The sequence below is a fragment of the Aspergillus novofumigatus genome (genome assembly GCF_002847465.1).
Source record: "Aspergillus novofumigatus IBT 16806 chromosome Unknown P174scaffold_5, whole genome shotgun sequence".
In the NCBI taxonomy this organism is placed as follows: Eukaryota; Fungi; Ascomycota; class Eurotiomycetes; order Eurotiales; family Aspergillaceae; genus Aspergillus; species Aspergillus novofumigatus.
The window spans coordinates 2,845,984-2,867,285 of record NW_020194278.1 but is presented as its reverse complement, the minus strand read 5'-3'; the positions used below and the strand labels follow the sequence as shown (position 1 = coordinate 2,867,285).

Genomic DNA, 21,302 nt, shown 5'->3' with positions numbered 1-21,302 from the left:
CAAGGGGCGGAGAGAGCTCGTAGATAAGCCATGCGGGGTCGATAGCTTCAATGAACCAAATGTCAACTCTCTGTAAGTTTTCGCCACAGGGCACACTTCCATAAGAACAGCGGCACAATTTATTTGTGGTTATATCTATAACTAGAACGAGGCAGCAATTGCTTCAATAAGGAAGATTTATCTCTCTTGTTCATAACGGCGTCATTTTGATGAAAGGGCCATGCTAACGATACGCTACATCAATATATACAAAAGAACTCTTTCATATGGCCAGGCTTGACACCCTCGTACCAATCGAATCGATGCTATTCATCGAAGAAAAGTCAGACGTGATGTAGTTGCTCCAGAACCTTAACCCTTCGATGCCTTCCTCACGACATAGGACACCTTTATCCTCAGCCATTTCTAGCTCTTCTGCTGCGACTCCGACACTCCACTTGAACCTTTGAGCAGCCTCCTGTGCTGTCACGGCACGCCCAAATTGACGCCAGTCCCACGGTACTGGATCGGCGGGTGGTATCTGACGAAGCTCCGCCATCCATTCTTGCAGTTGCCGAATGGTCTTCTCATCACTCCAGTCGTAGCGTTGAACAACAAGAAGACCACTTTTGAATCGCCGCAGCCGAACAGGTAGTTTCAGTTTCTCCCAGAGCTCCGCTGCTTTCTGGAAGTCAGAAGGACTGACTAGTTCCACCCCGTTTCGGGAGCGGTTGAAAATCGCCCAAAGATCAATCAGACTCATGATACCGCCTTCTTTCTGTAAGATACCTTTTCTATCGTCGGTGAGGTACTCCGCTAAGTTCCGTGAAAGTTCGGAGAGATATAAATTCTCAGCACCAGAGCCAAGCATATCTTTGGTCGTGGCCATCCCAAGGGCGGCAGCGGATTCTGAGAGCACTGCGTTGGTTGCTGCAGAATTCTCGTCACCGGCCATACCTGATTCCCTGGCGAGCGTTTCAGCAAGATTGATGATACGTTTAGCAGACGCCATCAAGGCCTCAAGATCTTCAAACGAACTGCCTATTACCACCTCGTTGTTTCTACGGGCCTCAAGTCCCCGCTGCTCAAGGCCCGCGATTCCTACTGCGGGGGACCGGGGTTGGGCTGGCGCGGAAACATTGGCAGCAACGGCACCAGAGGCTGTAAGATTCGGCGCGGCAGGAGATTGCGATGGCTGCTGCGGAACAGGAGGCGCATCGTAGAGCAGCCACTTTCGTTGGACCAAGGCGCCTTTCAACCTTTCATAGAAAGTCTTTTCACCGCCTCCGCGGAAGGATAATTTGACTACCTCGAAAATCTCAGTATTGGCGATGTTCCCTTGTCCGAATACAGGCGCTGGAGATTCTGAACGACGGGGGTCCTCAGCAGAAGCTGCTCGAGCGACTGCGGAGGCTAGGGGAGCCCCGCATATTTCACACTCCGGAAGATAGGGATGGTTCACAAATGTACATCTGGGACACGGTATCGAGACATTTGGCTTGCGCACGATTTCATCCTCATTGCTTCCGGGTTGACCAGGCTCATGTGAAGTTGGATTTATTTGCGCGGCTTCGCGGCTAGCGGCAGCTGTGATTGCGGCTTTCAGAACGGTCGTAAATGGCGGCTTTATGCCACAAGCCAAGCATGGCGGCAAGTGAGTAGAAGCAGTAGCCGTTGCTGGGTCGAAATTAGAAGGCACCGGATTAGTGAACGAGCATATCGGGCAGACCCAGGTCGCGTTCAGAGGCTTGGGTGCTGGCTGCTTGTATGGGGTTGCTAGGAGTGGAGACTGCGATCTCCCGGACTGGAAAGCTGGAGACTGTGATGCGGAGGGGCTAGCTCCTGCGCTCTTCGATTTGAGGTCATTCTTTGCGGGTTTCGGGTGCAAAATAATCTTCGAAGACGACTTCAGGAACCCTGCCTGGAAAGGGTGAGCTCGGGAGCAAATGATAGTACGGACTCAACCATCAAGCATACTTGGTAATCCGCTCGGTCGATTTCCTTCAAGTCGATGGCGACTGAGTACTTGCGTGGCTCGTCAACGGCGACATAGCAGACTCGGTGGGATGTGAGGTACGCATGGCCATTTTGATAATTTGGGACCTTGAACTTTCTGTGTATACGAACAATACTCGCCAGTAAGCTTCCGAATGTCAAAGCAGTGGCATATGCAAGGAACAACTGGGGAACAGCTTGCTGGCAACTCACCCTTCATATAACCCCACCGCATCCTGGACGAAGAGCAAAGTCTCATCGGGCAATAATGAGGGACGGAGAGCAGTGGTCAGATCCAGAGACTTGAAGAACATCTAGTAAGCTCATCCAGCATCTCTCCACCCTCTTAACTGTGAAGAGAATTATACAATCAAGTCCAATTGCAGGAAATATCCCAAGTCACGCTCCATCTCGACTCACCCCGCTGACGTAAGGTGGGCTAAGGGCAGCACGCAGTTGATAGGGAGATACAGGGAGCGAGATTTGCCAACAGCGCATCCTCACATTCTCTCCGCCACACCAGCCCAGAGAGAGTAAGCGAGAACCTTGACCTCCTCCTTCCTTTCAAAGGCCTCACTTTTGCACTTGGACCTAGTAGCGACATCTATCACTAGGATAGCTTCGTCTACTCAACTTCACTCACACTCACCATCACCTACTAGTTGGCCTATTATCTCTCATAATCATATAGATTTTGAAGTGACCTGGCCAACTTCTCACCTTCCTGGTGTGTATGAAGGAATTCTGATCACTCTACTCGAGAGCCAGGCAACGCGTAGTCTAATCCTTTTCTTCTTCTCTTCTCGATCCTCATATATTTTTCTCCTTTAACAATATTTCCTACTTTTCTTTAATTTTGTTTATGCTTTTGTACAAGTTTCTGCCATCATGAGTTCCGGTATCCCACCTTGGCGTGCTACCGCGTCTGCTACTGCTACGGCCCCTCACTTTCCTGCACATGGTATGTGTCTTCTTACTCTAATATCTTTACCTATTCAATTTCTAACTGTGACTTAGCAACCCCTGCATATATCCCTGTTCAAGCACGCCGTAGCTTTGCTCATACATCTACCACCGCCATGGCACCTCAGCCGCAGCCAACGACAACTCAAGCACCTCGCAAACGAGTAGAATGGCCAGCCCCCCTTCGATCATATGTACAACGAAGCTTCGCGCCTGAGAACCAACTTCCTGGAGTCAACCGGCAGGAGATGGAGGTGAAACTGAAGACTGTCATTACTGAGGCGGCAGAGAAGAATCAGCTGGAGAAGATCAACTGGGATGCATTGCCCCTACCGCAAGTCATGATTCAAAACGAGCGCAACCAGATCCTTACCAACCCTGCTGTCTCTGGTTGGAGTGCTTCTCTTTTAACTGCTGCTCAGAAACCGGACACCGTGACCGAGGACGTTTCTAGGAAAAGAAAATTGGCTGAGTACGGGGACAAAGACGGCTGTCCACCATGGAGGCAGACTAACAACCATCATGCATTTGGAGATCGAACTACTTATCCCTCAGCAGACAAGCGCCAGCGTGGTGATCATAAGAACCCCAGTAAGTCAAAAGCTAATTTGGAAATGCGGAGGAAACGTTTCGAAGAACCGCGGGCCAGATATGGCTCTTCGCCATCCTCATCTCGTGGGGAATCCCCAGCGCCCAGTGCCAATCAGGGACCTGTTGTTGGACGGTGCCAGGAGCTGGAGAAGAACTACTTCCGCTTGACTTCAGCGCCGAATCCAGACACCGTTCGACCGCTGCATGTTTTGCACAAGACCCTGGATCTTCTGAAAAAGAAATGGAAGAAAGATAACAATTATGGATATATTTGCGACCAGTTCAAGTCTCTGCGACAAGATCTGACTGTCCAGCATATCAGAAACGAGTTCACCGTCAGTGTCTATGAGATTCATGCCCGCATTGCGCTCGAGAAGGGAGATCTTGGTGAGTATAATCAATGTCAGACACAGCTGCGAGCGTTATATGCCCAGAATCTCGGTGGGCATCCTACAGAATTTAAGGCGTATCGTATTCTTTATTTCATCCACACTCGCAATTGGACGGCTATGAACGATGCGTTGGCCGATCTAACAGCAGCAGACAAGCGTGATCCTGCTGTCAAACATGCCTTGGATGTTCGCTCAGCTCTTGCCCTGGGAAACTATCATCGTTTCTTCCAGCTCTACCTCGACACCCCTAATATGGGGGCTTATCTGATGGACATGTTTGTGGACCGCGAGCGACTTTCCGCACTTGCGGCCATCTGTAAAGCGTAAGTGTTCTTCTGCTCGTTGTGTGCTGTTCTTTGCGGGCTGACTTGATGACAACAGCTACAAACCCGACGTAAAGATTCGTTTTATCACCGAGGAACTTGGCTTTGAGTCCGATGAACAGAGTGCACGCTTTATCCTGGACCATGCCTCTGAGGATTTACTCCAAGAGAAAGATGGATCCGTGACGCTGCTCACGAGCGGCAGGGCTGCGCAACTCTTCGAGGCGGCCAAGTCTGAAGCCCACAGAGTCGTTGATATAAAAGGACAGATTTGATCCCGAGTTTTTCGTTACTGCAGCCAGCGTCCACACCCCACTGATTATCGGCATATACGAGTTTCCCGTCTCTCAGTGCTCTCAATACCCTTGCACCTTGATTTCGTCTCCTTTACTTCCCCTTTTTTTCATTGAACGGCATAGTCGACTGGCACCAGGTGCCTCCGATGTTTCCCGTTCACGTCCGCTTCGGTCTTCTCTATGCTCCTGAGCCTTGACGGTGTTTTGCATATCTCTTTCTTGGCTTTTGAGATCAGCTCACTTAAGCCCGGAAGCATGGTAGCGTTATTTTCTCTGACTTTTGGCGTTGTTATGGATGGGATGTGGAAATGGGTTAGCATTTAAGTCCTAGTATTCGTAATTTAGTGATACTTAGCAATGTCAAAAGTACTTTCAGCACCGGTGGTAGCTATCTTTTGCAGTCCGATAAGACACTGGCCAGTTTCAAATAAGACCTGTCTGCAGATACAGTATGATTGAGATCATTGGGCACAAGGAGCCATCATCAGGTAAGCCACTCATTGACAAGGAGTCTCATTGCCTGAATCACAGCGCTATGATTTAAGCGCTCCGACTCTGCAGGATCGGCGGACTGCCAAACACAGTCATCGGCGGTGCCAAATACAATTGCTCCGTACTGTAGTCCCGATCGGCTGAAAAGCTATTCCAGCATGCAAGGGGTACCTGCATCGAGATGCAGCAGCTGTGCCATCTGGGCCTTGTCTGATTTAGAATCCGATCCTCGATCCACAGGACTCTGAAAGTCTGGTAGCACAGTGAACTAGGATTGTCACTGCCGATTTCGGAGGATTCTGGACATTACCTCATAGGTTTGTCCGAACTTGAAGCTGTCTGGTTAATACGTGCGACTATAGTAGGATATACTGGCCGATCCGAGCGATCATCGACAGGCCGCTGTATGAACCACGGTCCGAGGGACGAAGATAGGCTAGTTGATTGCTCATGTTAACCTTCAGGGATTAAGATGTCTCGCCCCAGGTTCCTATTGATAGCCCCAAAATCTGGGATGAAGCGGAGAAGGTCGAGATATTGGAATCTGGGACTGTGGATGCTGGGCCATGGTACTGCTGGAGACGGTCTTATCGGGGAGATGTTGCAGCCCGTTTTGGGTGCATAGCGGGTAGTATGGTATAGGTAGTCCTGGCTTGCTAGAAACAGGATTTCAGCATTCAAAAGTCCTGAACTGTTGATGATATCTGGATATCTTCGAATACTCGATAGCCCATGTAGCTATCTATCTATAGAAATTGAGATTGTAGGTAGGATTCATGATCATACCTGCCTTTGGATTTTGACAGTAGAGATTTGGCCAATTAGATTGAAAGACAGATGTGGTGGGCCAGACTCACGCCGTTGAATCCTCGCCAATAATAGCGCCTCCACAGCTACCAAGAAACGAAGAGTCAAATCCAAAGTGGCGACCCAAACCCCATGTGGCTGCCATCCCACAATGCGAGGGTGGAATACGGTACGTTCAAGAGGCCTTGGCTGAGTCTGCCCCATCGTCCTCCGATTCGGCGAACGGTGCTAAGCCCTCGACGGAAAGGAAATTAGCAGCTAATTTAGCCGCCGTATTTGCTGGATTCTAGCAGATTCTCTCGAACTGATTGTGGAAGATCTTGTAATGCTGCCCGATGGTCGCCAGCATTGTGTGCATTAGCCAATCTATTGGCCCTAAGGGACCCTGGTCGGATTGGTTGGGACTACTGCTGGGGACCATCTTCCGACGCACTGGATATAGTGGCCTGTGAATCTGCCTTGGTGCCTTACCAGATTAGTCGCTGTAAGGTACAGTACCCAAGTAGCTCTGTAGAAGACAGGGATGGTCCACTTTATGGGTATCAGCCATGGTCGAGACATTCCAGAATAACTGTAAACGGTGGATTATAATTCTTCAGGTGAAGGCCATCTACCACGAGGACCTTTGAAACGCAGTCTTAGATATTGGCTTTTTTGACTTTGGCTTAAAAAAGAGGAAAACAAAGGAAGCCACTGCTAAAAAGTGGACTGTACCATCAGCATCTCCACATAGTATACTAGGCACGGTAAGTACCCATCAACCCTACTGTAAAGCTGTAGCATCATGTCTTTTCTTTCGAGGCGATTGATTGAATCGTTGTCAGGTCGTTGGTGATATTCTCCTGTTGTACATATGATCATCGCCACCATATAGCTATGGGTTATCTGTCCCTAATATTCCTTCTGCCTCTCTAGCTGAATCCCGAGAAGCGGTTGGAGGGATCCCACCACTTTGCATCATACCTTAGTTCTGGACAAGAGTACTTCCTGAAAACTTGTAAAATGTCGAAAATTCTGGCCTTCACGGTCGTCTTTATATGCGGAGTGCCTACAAAAGAGTAGATCACAGCCCCCGACACTAGCGACCTAGTCTTCTACTCCAGGCATAGAAGAAAGTACTTTATACTCCCCCATGAGCCATAAGGCTTTCAGCTGGTGTGTAAAAATACCACCAAAAATACTACCTGACTACTAGGCGACGGTCCGTGTCTATCGTCATTAGAAGTGCGCGCTTCTCTCCCACTCAGCTGATTGATCGAGAATACCATCGTCAACCAGCCTGCAGTGGTTTTCTGAAAACCGACAGGGTTCCCAGCCAGCCCAAACCAGACAGAAAGTCTTTCTTTTTTACCCTTTCAGGGGGCGAGAAGGGAAATCCCAGACACCACCACCAAAGCGGGCCACTTTCTTTCGCAAACCCAGAACAACCAGACATCACGTATCCACGGTAGTGATCGAGCACGAGGGTGAAGCGAAAAAAGAGAAAGCTCAAGAGATCCACGATAGGGACCTATTACTACTATTACAACTCCAACGGCTAGACTACTCTCCAAACTCTCTTTTACCAGCGTTGTCATCACTATTTGAACGGAGATCTCCAGTACTTTATCATTTCTTTGACTACAACGTGCTCTCTCTCCTTATTCACTCAATTCCGCACACAGACAGGGACAATCAACTTTTGGTCTCTCACACTCATTTTCTCTTTGTATGAATCCAAAGATCTGATTACTTTTGTTACACTCTTTTTCTATTTAATTTTGGGGTTATATTGCTTCTTTCTGTCTTGCCTCTCGAACCCACCTCACTCTTTCGCAATCCCCTTGAGTCTCCCAACCTACAGGCTGCTGTCGTTGATCCAACCTCTCCAGCCGAGTACGTGCTACCAGTACGATTCCACTAGTTCGTCCTTCTTGAAAAGAAAGAATGAAGGTATGTTTTGATTCCAAAGCTCTTTGATACTACCTAGTGAACTGTGCGCAACCCCTTCGTTTCAAGCAGCCGGCTTGCCCCCTCCTTCCACCATAATCATCCATACCCCGCCTCCCGTTTATCTCGATTATGGTTGTCGCTTGTGGTCTCTTTTCTTCCGATTCCGATTTTAGTGTTGATTTTCTTATTCCTGTTCTTGGAATATCTTCGCCATTATTTACCCAAACTTTTTTATTTTATTTTTTATTTTTATTTTTATTTTTTCAGTTCACCTTCCCTCCTTTATTGCTATGGCAAATTAATCACATACTGTTCAAAATATATAGGCCATCAGGCGATCTCTCAAAGGGGAAAAGGACCCCAAACCTCACCACCACCACCATCTGTCAATCACTCCCAAGTCAGCCATTGCGATTCTGCCACCCAAGAAGGTAAGCCTTATCCTAGCCACCAAACACAAATGAACCGCTGCGGCCCCCTTTCCCTCCAGCATTGAAAGAGTATAGCTAGGCTATCACTTTTCATCCCCTCCCCCTTTCAAATTACTCCCCTCATTCCAGTCGCATTGGCAAATTCTTGGAAGTTGGTATTGACCGCGCGTCCCCTTTTTCACGTCTAGGTTATCAAAGCTCTCTACGACTACCAACCAGAACCCGGGAACACGCAAGAATTAGCGTTCAGCAAGGGCGACTTCTTCCACGTTATCAGCAGGGAGGACGACTTGGACTGGTACGAAGCGTGCAATCCCCTCATCCCTAGTGCCAGGGGGTTGGTACCTGTCTCCTTTTTTGAGGTCATCGGCAAGAACGAAAGAGATAGTGGCGGGTCGGTCGATCTTCATAAGAAGAAAGAGTCGCACGACTCGGGTTTCTCAGATCGTGGTCCCGCTCGGTTTCCTTCCCCCGATCATACTCCCACCCAACTTCAGCACTTCCCCGCGACTCCCAGGATGTCGACGTTAGGAAAGGCCTCGAGCGCCATGGTCTATGGTATCGTCCAGTATGACTTCCAAGCAGAGCGACCGGATGAACTCGACGCGAAAGCAGGGGAAGCGATTATTGTCATCGCCCAATCCAACCCGGAGTGGTTCGTCGCGAAGCCCATCGGTCGTCTAGGTGGTCCAGGCCTGATCCCCGTCTCATTCATCGAACTTCGGGACATGCAAACCGGTCAAGCGGTAACCGATCCTTTGGAGGCAGTTAAGCGCGCTGGTGTACCAAGGGTTGAAGAATGGAAGAAAATGACGGCAGAATACAAGAACAGCAGCATCACCCTCGGCAAGATTGACTCGGCCGCATCAGCAATGCAGTCCGTGACCTCTGGAGTTGAGAAGATGTCCATGGGGCGCAACAGCGCCGGCCACGCAAGCCAAAATGGAAATGCCTACGTAAGTCCCCCTTCTTGCTCTCTTCCTTTGGCGATGCGCATGCTCATGCTGATTTCTTGTACAGGGCTATCACAATCGGAACGCGAGCAAAGCGTCCCTACCTCAACACCTGTCGCAGCCGCCGATGCCGAATCACCATCAGCCTCTGGTCGCTCCGGTAGCCGCATCTATTCCCCGGTACTGCTTTGATAACGACAAGTATTGGTATATTATTGAGGCGAAAATGGAGGACGGCCGCTGCTGGGAGTTGTCCCGTTATTATCATGACTTCTACGATTTCCAGATTGCGCTTCTGACCCAATTCGAGGAGGAGGCCGGAAATCGCGGCAAGCCGCGCACATTACCATTTATGCCCGGACCTGTGACGCATGTCACCGATGCGATCTCCAACGGCCGTCGCCAGAACCTGGACGAATACATAAAGAAGCTCCTGGCCATGCCTCCCCATATCTCCCGCTGCCAGCTGGTCCGTCAGCTATTCGCGCCTCGCCCAGGTGACTTTGAAATTGACCCGAGCGCGTTTGGAGAAGATGCTCGGTACTCCGGCGGCTCGCACCATTCCTCCACGCAGGAGGCATCGCGCAGCGCGTCCCGCCAGTCATCTCAGGCTCAGATGAGCTCGCACCCCGACCGAGCTTCGCACCAGCGCAATCAGCCCTCCGTCTCGCATCCGGCTGACAGACCAGCGCCGATGAACCGACAGGCCAGCTCTCTCACCCAAGTGTCAACAGCCTCAAACGGAGGCGCCATGAAAGTCAAGGTTTTCTTCCAAGACGACTTGATTGCCATTCGCGTCCCTGGCGACATCAGTTTCCAGCAGCTCCGGGAGAAGTTATTAGATCGTCTCAAGCTTAATGAGGAGATCGTGGTGCAATACAAGGACGAACCATCCGGCGCGTACATGGACCTGAACAACGACAGTGACCTTGACACCGCCATGCAGCGGAATTCCAAGCTCACCCTATACGTCGGGCTTGCATAAGAAAGCCCGCGCCACTTCTTCTTCTTCTCTTCTTGAAAGCATGCATAGAATCATGGTTTTCCCGATGCCAGTTTGCGATAGATCGTTGTCCCCTGCGTCTGCCCTTTGTCTCATCTTATCCCGCCACAATTTTGATCGACTGGTGGAGACGGTGTACGGTGTTCTGGTTTTGTCCTATTGTTCAATGTTTATTTTGGAAAAAAGAGCCTTTTGAGCGCTTTCTGACTGTTTGTTGTTGAAAAACGACAGATTGAGATGTCCGATATGTTTGATGTTTATGCCGTTATGTACTTTTCCTGGTTGATATATCCTTTTCCCAGTGATTTTTGCATTGGATCCTGTTCCGTGGGCATATGACTTGTTGTGATGTTTCCATACCCTCTTGACGTTTTGTCCATCACATGTACATATGTTTTCTCTGCATATATACACCTCTATGTAGGCTTCTCTACCTGCATGCAATCGTATAGTGATATGTCTTTTCCTCAGCATTACCAGATACTCCAGCGTAACATAGCACAACATTCGTACGGAGTACTCTTACTCCTACCTGGTATGTTGACAACTACTGCGTCGAAAGCAATTCCGTCTTAATTGCCGGGTTCCGAGTCACATGATTCCGGCGGGATTTCCGACGACGGTTCTTTTTCGCCTCAGGCCAACGCAGCGCTGATGGAATTCGATTGCCATCTTCCCAATTGACATACGCGCATCTGGCGCACGTGCTCTCGTTCTCTTCTTACTCCAGTCTTCCGAGATCTTGATATTATTTAGCAGGAATACCGATGCCTTTCTCCAAAAGCTATAAGGCGTACCCGCTTTGTTGACACCCGACAACTCGTTTTCCTTTTCCCCGCTTGTCCGCCGCACTCGATCCTTCGGCCATAGAAGTATACCCGATCGGAAGAACCAAGCCCCAGTACCTCAAGCCTATTCGACCGCATACTTTTACACGAAGCGGGTACGATTCTTTGCGCTTAAAATCCCTTCCTCGACTTACCTAAGGGACAAATGAGTCGACCATCTGCGAAACTCTGCGCCGAGTCCCTTCCCTCGGCGCTGAGGAGCCGGGCCCCAAGGGTGTCGGCGAGGAGAGTCGGACGTGCACGGGTACTGAACGAAGAATGTAGACGGAGTGTACATAGCAGCAATGGCGCAGCTCCTCGTCAGGCGGCCGAGGCGCAGGGTGTTTGGTTGAATGCCAGGAACGCGCAGCCGAGGGCGGGAGTGTATATGCGGCGCTTCGCTACGGCAGCTGTTCAGCCTCAGTCTGAGAGTGTTGCGGGACAGACGGTGGATGCGAGGGCTGGGTTGTCTGGTGGGCCGTTGCAGGAGTATGAGGGGCGAGTGCAGCAGGGGCGGTTGCGGGATGATCCTTATCAGAGGGGTGGGTTGTTTCCTGCACTGATTTTCGGATGCATCGATGAGCTGACGGAGTTAAGAGATTGTCCAAAAGCTGCAGGACCTGCACGACGTGTTGAAAGGTTACACTCCTCCGGTCGTTGTGCACCCGAGCGTTGAGTCGCTGGATCCGAAACCCAAATCGTCGTTCTTCGGCTCGCTGTTTGGGCGCAAGAGCGCGAAGGCGGAGACTAAGATCCCCGAGAATCTACCCAAGGGATTGTATATGTATGGTGATGTGGGGTGCGGGAAGACAATGCTCATGGATCTGTTTTACGAGACCCTGCCGGCCAATATCAAGTCCAAGTCGCGCATCCATTTCCACAACTTCATGCAGGATGTACATAAGCGCATGCACGTGGTGAAGATGCAGTACGGTAATGACTTTGACGCTCTGCCTTTGGTGGCGGCGGATATCGCGGAGTTGTCGAGCGTGTTGTGTTTCGACGAGTTTCAGTGTACGGACGTTGCTGATGCGATGATTTTGCGGCGGTATGTACCTGGAGTATTCTGAGGCAAGGTTTCGGCTGACACCTTTTAGACTACTTGAATCTCTCATGTCTCACGGTGTCGTGCTCGTAACAACCTCGAACCGTCATCCCGATGATCTGTACAAGAACGGTATCCAACGAGAATCCTTCATTCCGTGTATCAATCTTCTCAAGACTGCTTTGAACGTGATCAACCTAAATTCGCCGACCGATTACCGCAAAATCCCTCGTCCACCGGCGGCCGTCTACCACCACCCGCTCGGTCCTGAAGCTGATCGCCACGCGCAGAAGTGGTACGAATTCCTGGGTGATCCCAATGACCCTCCTCACGCAGAGACGCAAGAGGTTTGGGGCCGTAAGATCAAGGTTCCATCGGCCAGCGGAAAGGCGGCTCGTTTCACTTTCCAGGAGCTCATCGGAAGCGCAACGGGAGCGGCGGACTACCTGGAGCTGGTGCGGAACTACGACGCTTTCATCGTGACAGACGTTCCGGGGATGACATTGCAGCAACGCGATCTGGCTCGTCGATTCATCACTTTTATTGACGCTGTCTACGAGAGCAGGGTGAGCAGCTCTGCCGTTTTGTTTTTTGCCCAAGTCAGGCGACGGCTAACATCTTTCTCGACAGGCCAAATTAGTCCTCACCACAGCCGTCCCACTCACCAACCTCTTCATGTCCGAGCAAGAAGTCAGAACCTCCCTAGAAGAAAACGGCGACCACTCCGATCTCTCCGACGCCATGCGCATGATGATGGACGATCTGGGATTGTCAGTGCAAGCCCTCAAATCGACATCCATCTTCAGCGGTGACGAGGAACGATTCGCGTTCGCTCGTGCCCTTTCCCGGTTATCCGAGATGGGCAGTAAGGACTGGGTTGAGCGCGGCTTGGGAGTAGGCAAGACCGTCCAAGAGGGGAAGAGCGAGCACGATGCGTGGATGAAGGCGAGGAGTCGCTGGAGCGAGGACAACATGTAGATTCAGTTCATACTAGACTTGTGGCTTTGTTCTGTACCTTTTGCATCGTTGCGGCATGAGCATGCCTGTTGGGGAATGCCGTGCAGTGTTCATCTTATTCTACATATATAGAACTACCCATATATACATTCGCGATACCACGTCTACCACAAAAACCCTAATGATGTCTACCACCCATGCATACCTCTCTTACTGATACGATCAGATAAGCCAAACGATAAACTATGACGTTCCTATCTCTCAATACCCTGTCCACTAAGAGAGGCACAGAATACTGTATAGATCTCTTACCTGAGAAAGCTAGAGAGGTACTTTACCTCCAGAGCACGAAACACCCATAGGGCACCCCTGATACTCCGCTGTCCAGAACTGAATGTATCAATTGCAGGATAAGGAACATCCAGTCGCTATGTGCCCACCGTCGAATCGGTCGCGACAAACATAAGCAGGTTATCAGCGATAGGTGTTCGTGAGCCATTCACCAGGGGTATGGAAACTGAACAACCTTATAAGCAGTATGCTGTCCCACTAAGTTGCTTTGCAAGCGGCTTAGTCAGGGTACTCTTAGTCCAGGTGAGGTAAGGCACTCCGTCCATGGAAATGCAAGCAGATGGAGGTGTCGTCGCGCGCGGATTGCATCACTCTGGAGCAGGCCTGATTACGACAGTTAGACTGGGTTTTCGTAAATAGAATTGCGGAGAGCAATGCTTAGCTATGGTATTGCGAGATATGAATCTACAGGGGACTGTGAATCCATAGTGTGTGAAGTGAAACGGGTAAGGCTGCTGATTTGAGTTAGACGACGACAGCACGACTACCGACTTGGAGTCAGGATCTCTGACCTGGATCATTGGCTTCGCGGTTCGCATCGCATTGATGATGAGAAGTATAAAAATAATGGTCCTTCGCTTCCTTGAGATTAATCTACTTGGACCTTCTCATAGGGGGTAGCTCTTGTGCGTCGAGTAAAATGCTAGTTGCGACAGAGATCATACGTTTCAGCCGTGCAAGCCCCTGAGCGAGTCGTCCATATGCTGCTCGTTGGTACCTTCAGCACGTTCAGACTTCAGAGGGTATCAACCAGTTGACCAGCGCTTGTGTCTTGACTGATACCTCTTTGAGGGGAGTATCTCGTATTTGCCAACTTCCCCGCCTGAATTCCAAGGCAGCAGCCGGTTGCCTAAACCCGGAACACATCGCGACCTCTGATACTCTCCGTATAAATATCATCACCATAACATGAACAGAGTCCTCTCGCTACTGAGGGTTCTCTGGCCACTTCCTCGCATACAATTGCGCTCAATGACCATGGAGTCTGGAAACACGCGCTTCGACTTACCGGGTTACTCCATCCCCTTGAATTGGAGCCCGGGGGCTTTTGACATTTTCCCTAATGCACTGGAGACTAGTCTCGCTGAGTGAGTTGCTCATCGATTACGATTGATTGCGCTGAAGCTAAGATGCCAGACGCTTGACTACCCATCGGGAGATCTTGATGATGCGAGCGCTCAACTCCATTACCGACAAGCCGGACTGGGAGAGAAAGGTGCGTTTGCTTTCTTCCCTGAATGAGCATCGCTGACATTACATGAAGGTCTTTGTTGAAGAAATTACTGCCAAATGGCGCAAGGAAATTATGGACAGTGGAGAAGATATTACTCCCACCATGATGAACTGGATCATCAAAGAGGCGCAGTGGAAAGCCAAGGTCTTCCTGGACACCAAGCACGTCGTGGCATTTGATGCTGGCGTGGTCAAATCTGATACTGCCATCGGAGAAGACTTGCGCCAGATGCTGAGAGATACTGTTCGGCCCCTGGAGGATGTGCCTGAAGAGCTCAAAGACTACCATCCTGGATCAGACGACAAGGTGGTCGACCTGGTCCACCCATCGCTGTTTCCCGTCATCTATGGCCGGACCCGCATTCTCCATAGGAAACTGATTGGGCTCGAGGACTTTTTGAATCATGTCGGGGAGGGCAAGGTACTTGCAATTCCTCCGGAAGAGGAAGCTAGTGCTACTGTCGACCGCGACTGGGGAAGCGTCCATCGACCCTACAGCCGCAAATTCCAGTGGCTTCCCTGTGATGTGCATTTTGCTGACAATGGCGAATGTCGCATTGCGTCGTATATCAATAACCTGCATCCAAAGAAGCACCGGCCGTTGTACCAAGTCATCGAGAAGATCCTGACTCAGACCATTCCGCTGTGGAACACGACCTTGACTCTCGTGCGGGATAAGTACAAGAGGATCCCCTACGATGAAGTCGAATATGACGAGCATCCCGAGCCGGAGCCGCAGCCGGCAAACGAGGAAGACGAGTATAGTGACGAATATTATCAACGACATGACGAATGGCAAAAGCGAGAGCCCATCCGACGCCCGGAACCGGGCGAGTTCGCTCCCCGTGTAATCGAGGCCAAGGGCCAGGTCAACCTGCGCGAGGATTTTGCCCTGAATGGGTTGCAAGTAATCGTCAAGCTGGCCAACATCGAGCTGACCCCGGAGAAGCCCGAGTACGAGGGCGGATCGTGGCACGTCGAGGGACAACTGGTATGTTGCTTTGTCGGGGTTGGCTGGAGCAAACACTGACTTTCACAGAATGAGCATATCTGCGCTTCGGCTATCTACTACTACGACAGCCAGAACATCACCGACAGCAGACTCGCGTTCCGGCAACGGGCAGATACAGAAGAAGTCTCATATATCTCCTATCACCAATCGCGACACGAATTCGTCCAGGAAATCTTCGGCTTGGATAATGAGGCGACTTGGAATGAGGGCAATGTCACTCAGGTCCTAGGCAGCGTGGACACTCGCCAAGGACGCTTGCTCACCTTCCCAAACAGCCTCCAGCACCAGGTGTCGCCGTTTACGCTGGCAGATCGGACCAAGCCAGGCCATCGCAAGATCCTCGCTTTCTTCCTCGTAGACCCCCATCTCTCGATCATTTCTTCGGCGAATGTGCCCCCTCAACAGGAGGACTGGTGGAAGGAACGGCAGGAGGTTGTCGGGAAGTTGCTGAGCGAGAGACTCCCGGCTGAGTTGCAGGATATGGTCAACGAGGGTCTCGAAGCTACGCCCATCACCCTGGAGGAGGCAAAGCAGTACCGCAAGGAATTGATGGAGGAGCGCTCCAGCAAGTCGCAGGAACAGAACCGGGACTTTGAAATGGGGGAGTTTAACTTGTGCGAGCACTAACTGATTTTGCATGTATCTATTGATTCTCGTTGATTATACCCTATCAAGTAATAGTTGCTTCAGAATCTCTCAATCACATCTATTCTATACACTCTTTTGTAGGCCGGAGCTCTCCTATGCCAGACTCTAGCCTTGTATGGACATCGCCTTTGCCGGATAGAAACATATGGCAGGTTTTGAGACACGGGAACTGGCAGGAAAGAATAGACGGCTTCCAAGGTTGATGAAAGCGCTTTAGTTCTTTTGTACAATATGGGGGCGACCCTGAATATCCTCGTTGCTGTCGATTTAGTATTGAATAGCGAGAAGAGTCAACGTCTCTCCGTTGACTGGACGACAGCAACAACTAAACGAGAAATAGCAGAGCTGCACGTTCCCCTGCTGTGGAAGGAGTAGTTTAGCATGCTAGTTTTGTTCTGGATTCTGGCCAGATAAAGTCGCACACTATCACGAGGCCTCAGTCATGAATGGCGACACTCTCTGCACAACTCTGCAGATATCCGAGGCATGAAAAGTTACACAAGGCGCAGGCGAAGAAGGGAGTGAAAGCAGATTTTGCTGTCTCTTTAGTCTTTCCCTTAATAGCATACGACTCCTTTCTTCAATACTTTGACCTGAGCAGCGTTGGAGCAATACTTCCGAAGATGGCCTTGAGCATATCGCGCTCACAGCGCTTGATCATGGTGATCGGGATATCATCATGTTTCTTCTTGACTGAAATCTCAAGTATTTGTCCTCTGCACAGAGTAATGAACCTTGGCATTCAAAGCTGATATCAGAAGTTGGCCTGTACACTCATTCGCTGGCTCTGCTGGCAGATGCCTTTCACTATGTACGCTTTGCGTTATCTTCCAGGTGATATCTGCTGAACAGTCCAGTTGACTGATCTGATTGGGTTCGTTGTCGCCTTGTCGGCCTTGAAGGTGGGTTGAAGGTCTTGAGGAACGAATAGCATGGAATTACTCACTGACGGGAAATAAAGCTTTCTGAGATCGATGATCCGCCGAAAATACTGGCCTTCGGGTGGCAGCGAGCACCATTATTGGGAGCTTTCTTTAACGGAGCGCTTCTTTTTGCGCTGGGCATAAGCATTCTATTGCAGGCTGTGGAGCGATTTATATCCTTGCACAGTTTGTGTCCCCTTCAATGCGCACGCGACTTACTGATATCCCCTAGAAATCGAGAATCCCAGACTCATGTTCATTGTTGGATGCGTTGGCTTGGGTCTCAATATCCTCAGTGCTATTATTCTTCACGGCAGGCTTTCCTTTCTGGATGCGCGGTCTCGTTGCTAATATTGAGTCATTAGACGACAGTTCCCATGCTCATCGACATGCGTTGGATGCTTCGACAGACTCGTCCATAAGAGCCGAGGTCGAGGCAGGGACGCCGAAGGTGTGTCCGCATAGCCACATCGACGGTTTCGGATTCTGCATGAGCTCAGCTAAACCTTTGATGCAGGCCAATATAGGGCTTCCACCCAAGAGGACAAAATCCAGTTGCCGTGATGTTGGAATTCTAGGAGTTTTGCTCCATATTATCGGAGATGCAGTGAACAATCTCGGCGTTATGATTGCTGCATTGGTAATCTGGTTCTCGAAATTTGAAGGACGATACTACGCTGATCCGGGAGCAAGTTTATGGATCGCCTTCATAATCATACTATCCTCTCTTCCGCTCCGTATGCTGTTCTCCATCTGTGGAGTGTTACATGGTGCTGACGCTTTCAGTGCGGAAAACCGGATCCATCCTCTTGGGATGTACTCCCTCTGGTGTAAATCTCAATGACTTAAGAAGTGATCTGGAAAAAGTAAGCGACGTTGTATTACTCTGATGTCATCTCAGCTCTCACAGTAACTTGGATAGATTCAGGGAGTGCTTTCAATCCATGAAATCAATGTGTGGCATATCAGCCAGCACAAGTCCTTGGCCGTCATTGGCGTGCTCGTCACCGATCAACATGTCCCAGGATTTACCAAGCTGATCAGCATGGTCAACGAGTGTTGCCAGAAATATGGCATTCAATCGGTTGCTCTTCGGCAGATGCTGCGTTCGCAGGAATTGTCACTGGCAGTGGTAGACCGAATTTGAGAAGCGAAGAAGGTAATAGAATGTCATGTTGGGCATAGAATGAATAGGCTCAGGGGATGCTTGTCAGGCATGAGATGGACTGTTGGGATGTTCTTTGTCACCTGACGTCCATGTCGCTTCAGCAACAACAAACTGCTTAGTTGCCATTACTCTCCTCACGACCCTCTTCCGTCTAATCCCATTCGTACCATCGTCAATGTTCCAGTAATCTGATCATATTGATCCGAGCTTGGATCTTCGTTCTCCACCTTCTCCGCATGTCTGGCGGAATGATTCCGCCATGCAACTGAAATGCTCTTCTCTGGCCCGGTAGATATGTCAATCTGCACGATTCTCTGTCTAGCAGCTGCCTGAGGGAGGACAGAGTTGTTGCTCTTGCTTTCATTGCTTCTTCGTTTGGCCCAGAACGGCCGTCTATCTTATAACCATATCTGTGATGGACGAAAAGGGCAACTGATACGCCCTGGGTGGCCGAAGACCCCATGACCACACGCGGATATGCTTGAAAAGAAGGACCAATGGTACGAATTCCATGAGGGGAAAGCTTGATGTGCTCTCGAATCAACAGCCGCTCGGCAGATACGAACTTCTCCAATCTCCACCATGGCGTATCTCCAACGATATCTATGGACTATGGCTTATCTCAATCGGAGGCGCGGGGAAGGATAGTGTCTCCTGATTGGAATTTGTGACCGCATTCCGATTCCGAGATGCAAGGAGTTGTAGCCTGAACGAGTTCTAGGTATCTGCTAGGGACTCTGTCCAGGGGACTGATACACGGCAGCGATTTTGAAGAGCGGTATAAGATATGCTCCTCGTCTTCCATGATCTAACTTTAACTTCTTGCTTGTTCGTCTATAAAGGGTCCACTGTCGTCATATCAATCATATCAATCGGCTAAATACAACATGTCTGTACAGAATTGGGAGATTCGAGCACGCCGAGCTAAAGATATACTTCTGAACTCTGTTCCCAAGCAATGGATCCTTCCCGCACACAGACTGCCCTCGGCGCACCAGAAAAATGTCGAGGACTTTCCTCGCAAGAGCGGTTTTCTCAGCGACAGAGAAGTCTCTATCACCGAGATGTCTGCTACCGCGCTTGTAGCAGGTATGGGAGCAGGCCTACTGAGTGCCGAGGAAGTAGTCACTGCGTTTCTCAAACGAGCTGTTTTGGGTCACCAGTTGGTATGCTGCGCTCAACCAGAAGCGACGTATGAACCTGCATCTGGATTTGCTGACAGTGATAGCTCAACTTTGCTACAGAGTTCATGGCGGAGAGAGCCATTTCTAGGGCTAAAGAGCTTGACGAACATTTTAAGCGGACTGGAAAGCTTGTTGGGCCCTTGGTAGGTTGGACTATCATGTCCAAAACAGCAAACAGCCCTAACGGCGAGTCAACTGTAGCATGGAGTCCCCATCAGCGTCAAAGAACATATCGAGATCAAAGGTCGAACCTGCAACGCAGGCTTTGTGGCATGGTACGATTCTGGTACAACTACCCAAGCCGTCAGCTGACAGCACCCAGGGTCGATGACATTGCAAACGAAGACGCATTGCTTGCCCGGTATCTTGAGAAAGCAGGCGCCGTTTTCCATGTGCGAACGAACCAGCCGCAGTCATTGATGGTAAGAATCCTCTGTCTACTTGCAAGGAGCACATTCTCAACCCATCCTAGCATCTCTGCTGCGACAACAATCTCACCGGTCCTACAAGGAACCCCTACAACCGCACCCTCTCACCCGGCGGCTCCTCAGGCGGCGAGGGCGCCTCAATGGGTTTCAAGTGTGCTGCTCTCGGTGTCGGTACCGACATTGGCGGATCCATCCGAGCACCTGCCGGCTTCTGCGGTGCATATGGGTTCCGTCCCACCGCTCTCCGAATTCCTGCGACAGGAATCAAAGTACCCGGCCCAGGACAGGAGTCCATCCACGGCACCGCCGGACCACTGGCCAGCCAGAGTGTCGAAGATCTAGATCTCTTCCAACGAGCCGTCATCGATCAGGAGCCATGGGAGACGGAAACATCGCTAGTCCCGTTACCCTGGAGGCGCGTAAAAGCCACCAAAGATATGACTGTTGGCATCATGTGGGATGATGGGTATCTTCCTAGATCCCAGCCACTATTCTACCCTTAGACAAGTACTGACGGCATAGATGCGTCCGCCCCCATCCCCCGTCACCCGAGCCCTGCACCACGCCAAACAAAAGCTCCTCGCAGCCGGCATAAAAGTCGTAGACTGGGAGCCCTACCGCCACGACCACGGCTGGGAGATTATCGTGCGTCCCTCCTCAATTCTCCACTCACCCCCTTGCCTCTGCCAACTAACAAGCCAAGTCATCCCTCTACTTCCCCGACGCCGCCAACAGCCAACGCACCGTCCTCTCCCAAAGCGGCGAGCCCCTCCTCCCCCTAACAGAATGGGCCTTCGCCTACAGCCGCGCCTCCCCGCTCACCATCCCCGAGAACTGGGCCCTGAACTGCCAGCGCGACGCCTACCGCGACGCGTACCACGCCCTCATGAAATCCCGCGGGGTAGACTTCATCCTCTGTCCGGTGTACGTCGGCGCCGCGGCGGTGACGGGCGAAGCGCAGTACTGGAATTACACCGCTGTCTGGAATATCCTCGACTACCCCGGTGTTGTTTTCCCGACTGGGCTGATCGTTGATCCGGCATTGGATCCGGTGGATGATGGGTATCGCCCGCGGAGCGAGGTTGATGCGCGTGAGTGGGCGAAGTATAGTCCTGAGCGATATGAGGGGCGCCGATTGGATTGCAGCTTGTAGGGAAGCGTTTCAAGGATGAGGAGACCCTTGCGGCGGCGGGCCTTGTTTCGGATATCGTGCAGGGGAAAGGAGGGGATATCAGATGTAGGCTTTGAGCTTGGCTTCTAGGCATCGCACTTAGCGAAGAGCTCGCTACACAAAAACAGATTTGAGGCATCCATACATCCTGTCATTATATCCATTCAATCATCAGATAAGTACATACACGAAAATCAA

General features: G+C 50.6%; 7 protein-coding genes across 7 annotated transcripts; 6 read left to right on the top strand and 1 right to left on the bottom strand.

The window, feature by feature from the left end:
• Positions 1–179: 179 nt before the first annotated feature.
• Positions 180–2,347, bottom strand: P174DRAFT_409498 (ESCRT-II subunit protein VPS36). The gene is made up of 3 exons (XM_024824209.1): positions 2,188–2,347; positions 1,957–2,092; positions 180–1,900 (listed from the first exon to the last, which is right to left on the bottom strand). The coding sequence occupies exons 1-3, from the start codon at positions 2,286–2,288 to the stop codon at positions 263–265; spliced, it is 1,875 nt and encodes a 624-aa protein (XP_024681906.1). The 5' UTR covers positions 2,289–2,347; the 3' UTR covers positions 180–262.
• Positions 2,348–2,493: 146 nt separating this feature from the next.
• Positions 2,494–4,927, top strand: P174DRAFT_443195 (SAC3/GANP domain protein). Its single transcript, XM_024827759.1, has 3 exons — positions 2,494–2,935; positions 2,992–4,243; positions 4,302–4,927. The coding sequence occupies exons 1-3, from the start codon at positions 2,863–2,865 to the stop codon at positions 4,516–4,518; spliced, it is 1,542 nt and encodes a 513-aa protein (XP_024681905.1). The 5' UTR covers positions 2,494–2,862; the 3' UTR covers positions 4,519–4,927.
• A 2,837-nt stretch (positions 4,928–7,764) lies between these two features.
• On the top strand, positions 7,765–10,139 carry P174DRAFT_432622 (phosphatidylinositol-3-phosphate-binding protein BEM1; the record flags this gene model as incomplete). The annotated part of the gene is made up of 4 exons (XM_024825760.1): positions 7,765–7,770; positions 8,097–8,201; positions 8,390–9,157; positions 9,222–10,139. 4 exons carry the CDS (start codon positions 7,765–7,767, stop codon positions 10,137–10,139), a joined length of 1,797 nt encoding a protein of 598 aa, XP_024681904.1.
• A 1,011-nt stretch (positions 10,140–11,150) lies between these two features.
• P174DRAFT_392191 (AFG1 family ATPase) lies at positions 11,151–13,181 on the top strand (the record flags this gene model as incomplete). Its single annotated transcript, XM_024823544.1, has 4 exons — positions 11,151–11,526; positions 11,582–12,032; positions 12,082–12,595; positions 12,660–13,181. The coding sequence occupies 4 exons, from the start codon at positions 11,151–11,153 to the stop codon at positions 13,005–13,007; spliced, it is 1,689 nt and encodes a 562-aa protein (XP_024681903.1). The 3' UTR covers positions 13,008–13,181.
• An 820-nt stretch (positions 13,182–14,001) lies between these two features.
• P174DRAFT_443189 (DUF4246 domain-containing protein) lies at positions 14,002–16,286 on the top strand. Its single transcript, XM_024827758.1, has 4 exons — positions 14,002–14,425; positions 14,475–14,553; positions 14,602–15,561; positions 15,610–16,286. Exons 1-4 carry the CDS (start codon positions 14,316–14,318, stop codon positions 16,207–16,209), a joined length of 1,749 nt encoding a protein of 582 aa, XP_024681902.1. The 5' UTR covers positions 14,002–14,315; the 3' UTR covers positions 16,210–16,286.
• Positions 16,287–16,853: 567 nt separating this feature from the next.
• P174DRAFT_461738 (putative di-, tri-valent inorganic cation transporter) lies at positions 16,854–18,300 on the top strand (the record flags this gene model as incomplete). The annotated part of the gene is made up of 8 exons (XM_024830043.1): positions 16,854–16,935; positions 16,992–17,041; positions 17,088–17,132; positions 17,192–17,339; positions 17,402–17,589; positions 17,671–17,890; positions 17,940–18,019; positions 18,076–18,300. The coding sequence occupies 8 exons, from the start codon at positions 16,854–16,856 to the stop codon at positions 18,298–18,300; spliced, it is 1,038 nt and encodes a 345-aa protein (XP_024681901.1).
• Positions 18,301–19,208: 908 nt separating this feature from the next.
• P174DRAFT_461737 (putative glutamyl-tRNA(Gln) amidotransferase subunit A) lies at positions 19,209–21,181 on the top strand (the record flags this gene model as incomplete). Its single annotated transcript, XM_024830042.1, has 8 exons — positions 19,209–19,487; positions 19,550–19,648; positions 19,707–19,780; positions 19,828–19,927; positions 19,978–20,376; positions 20,456–20,578; positions 20,637–21,024; positions 21,060–21,181. 8 exons carry the CDS (start codon positions 19,209–19,211, stop codon positions 21,179–21,181), a joined length of 1,584 nt encoding a protein of 527 aa, XP_024681900.1.
• Between the last annotated feature and the right edge of the window lie 121 nt (positions 21,182–21,302).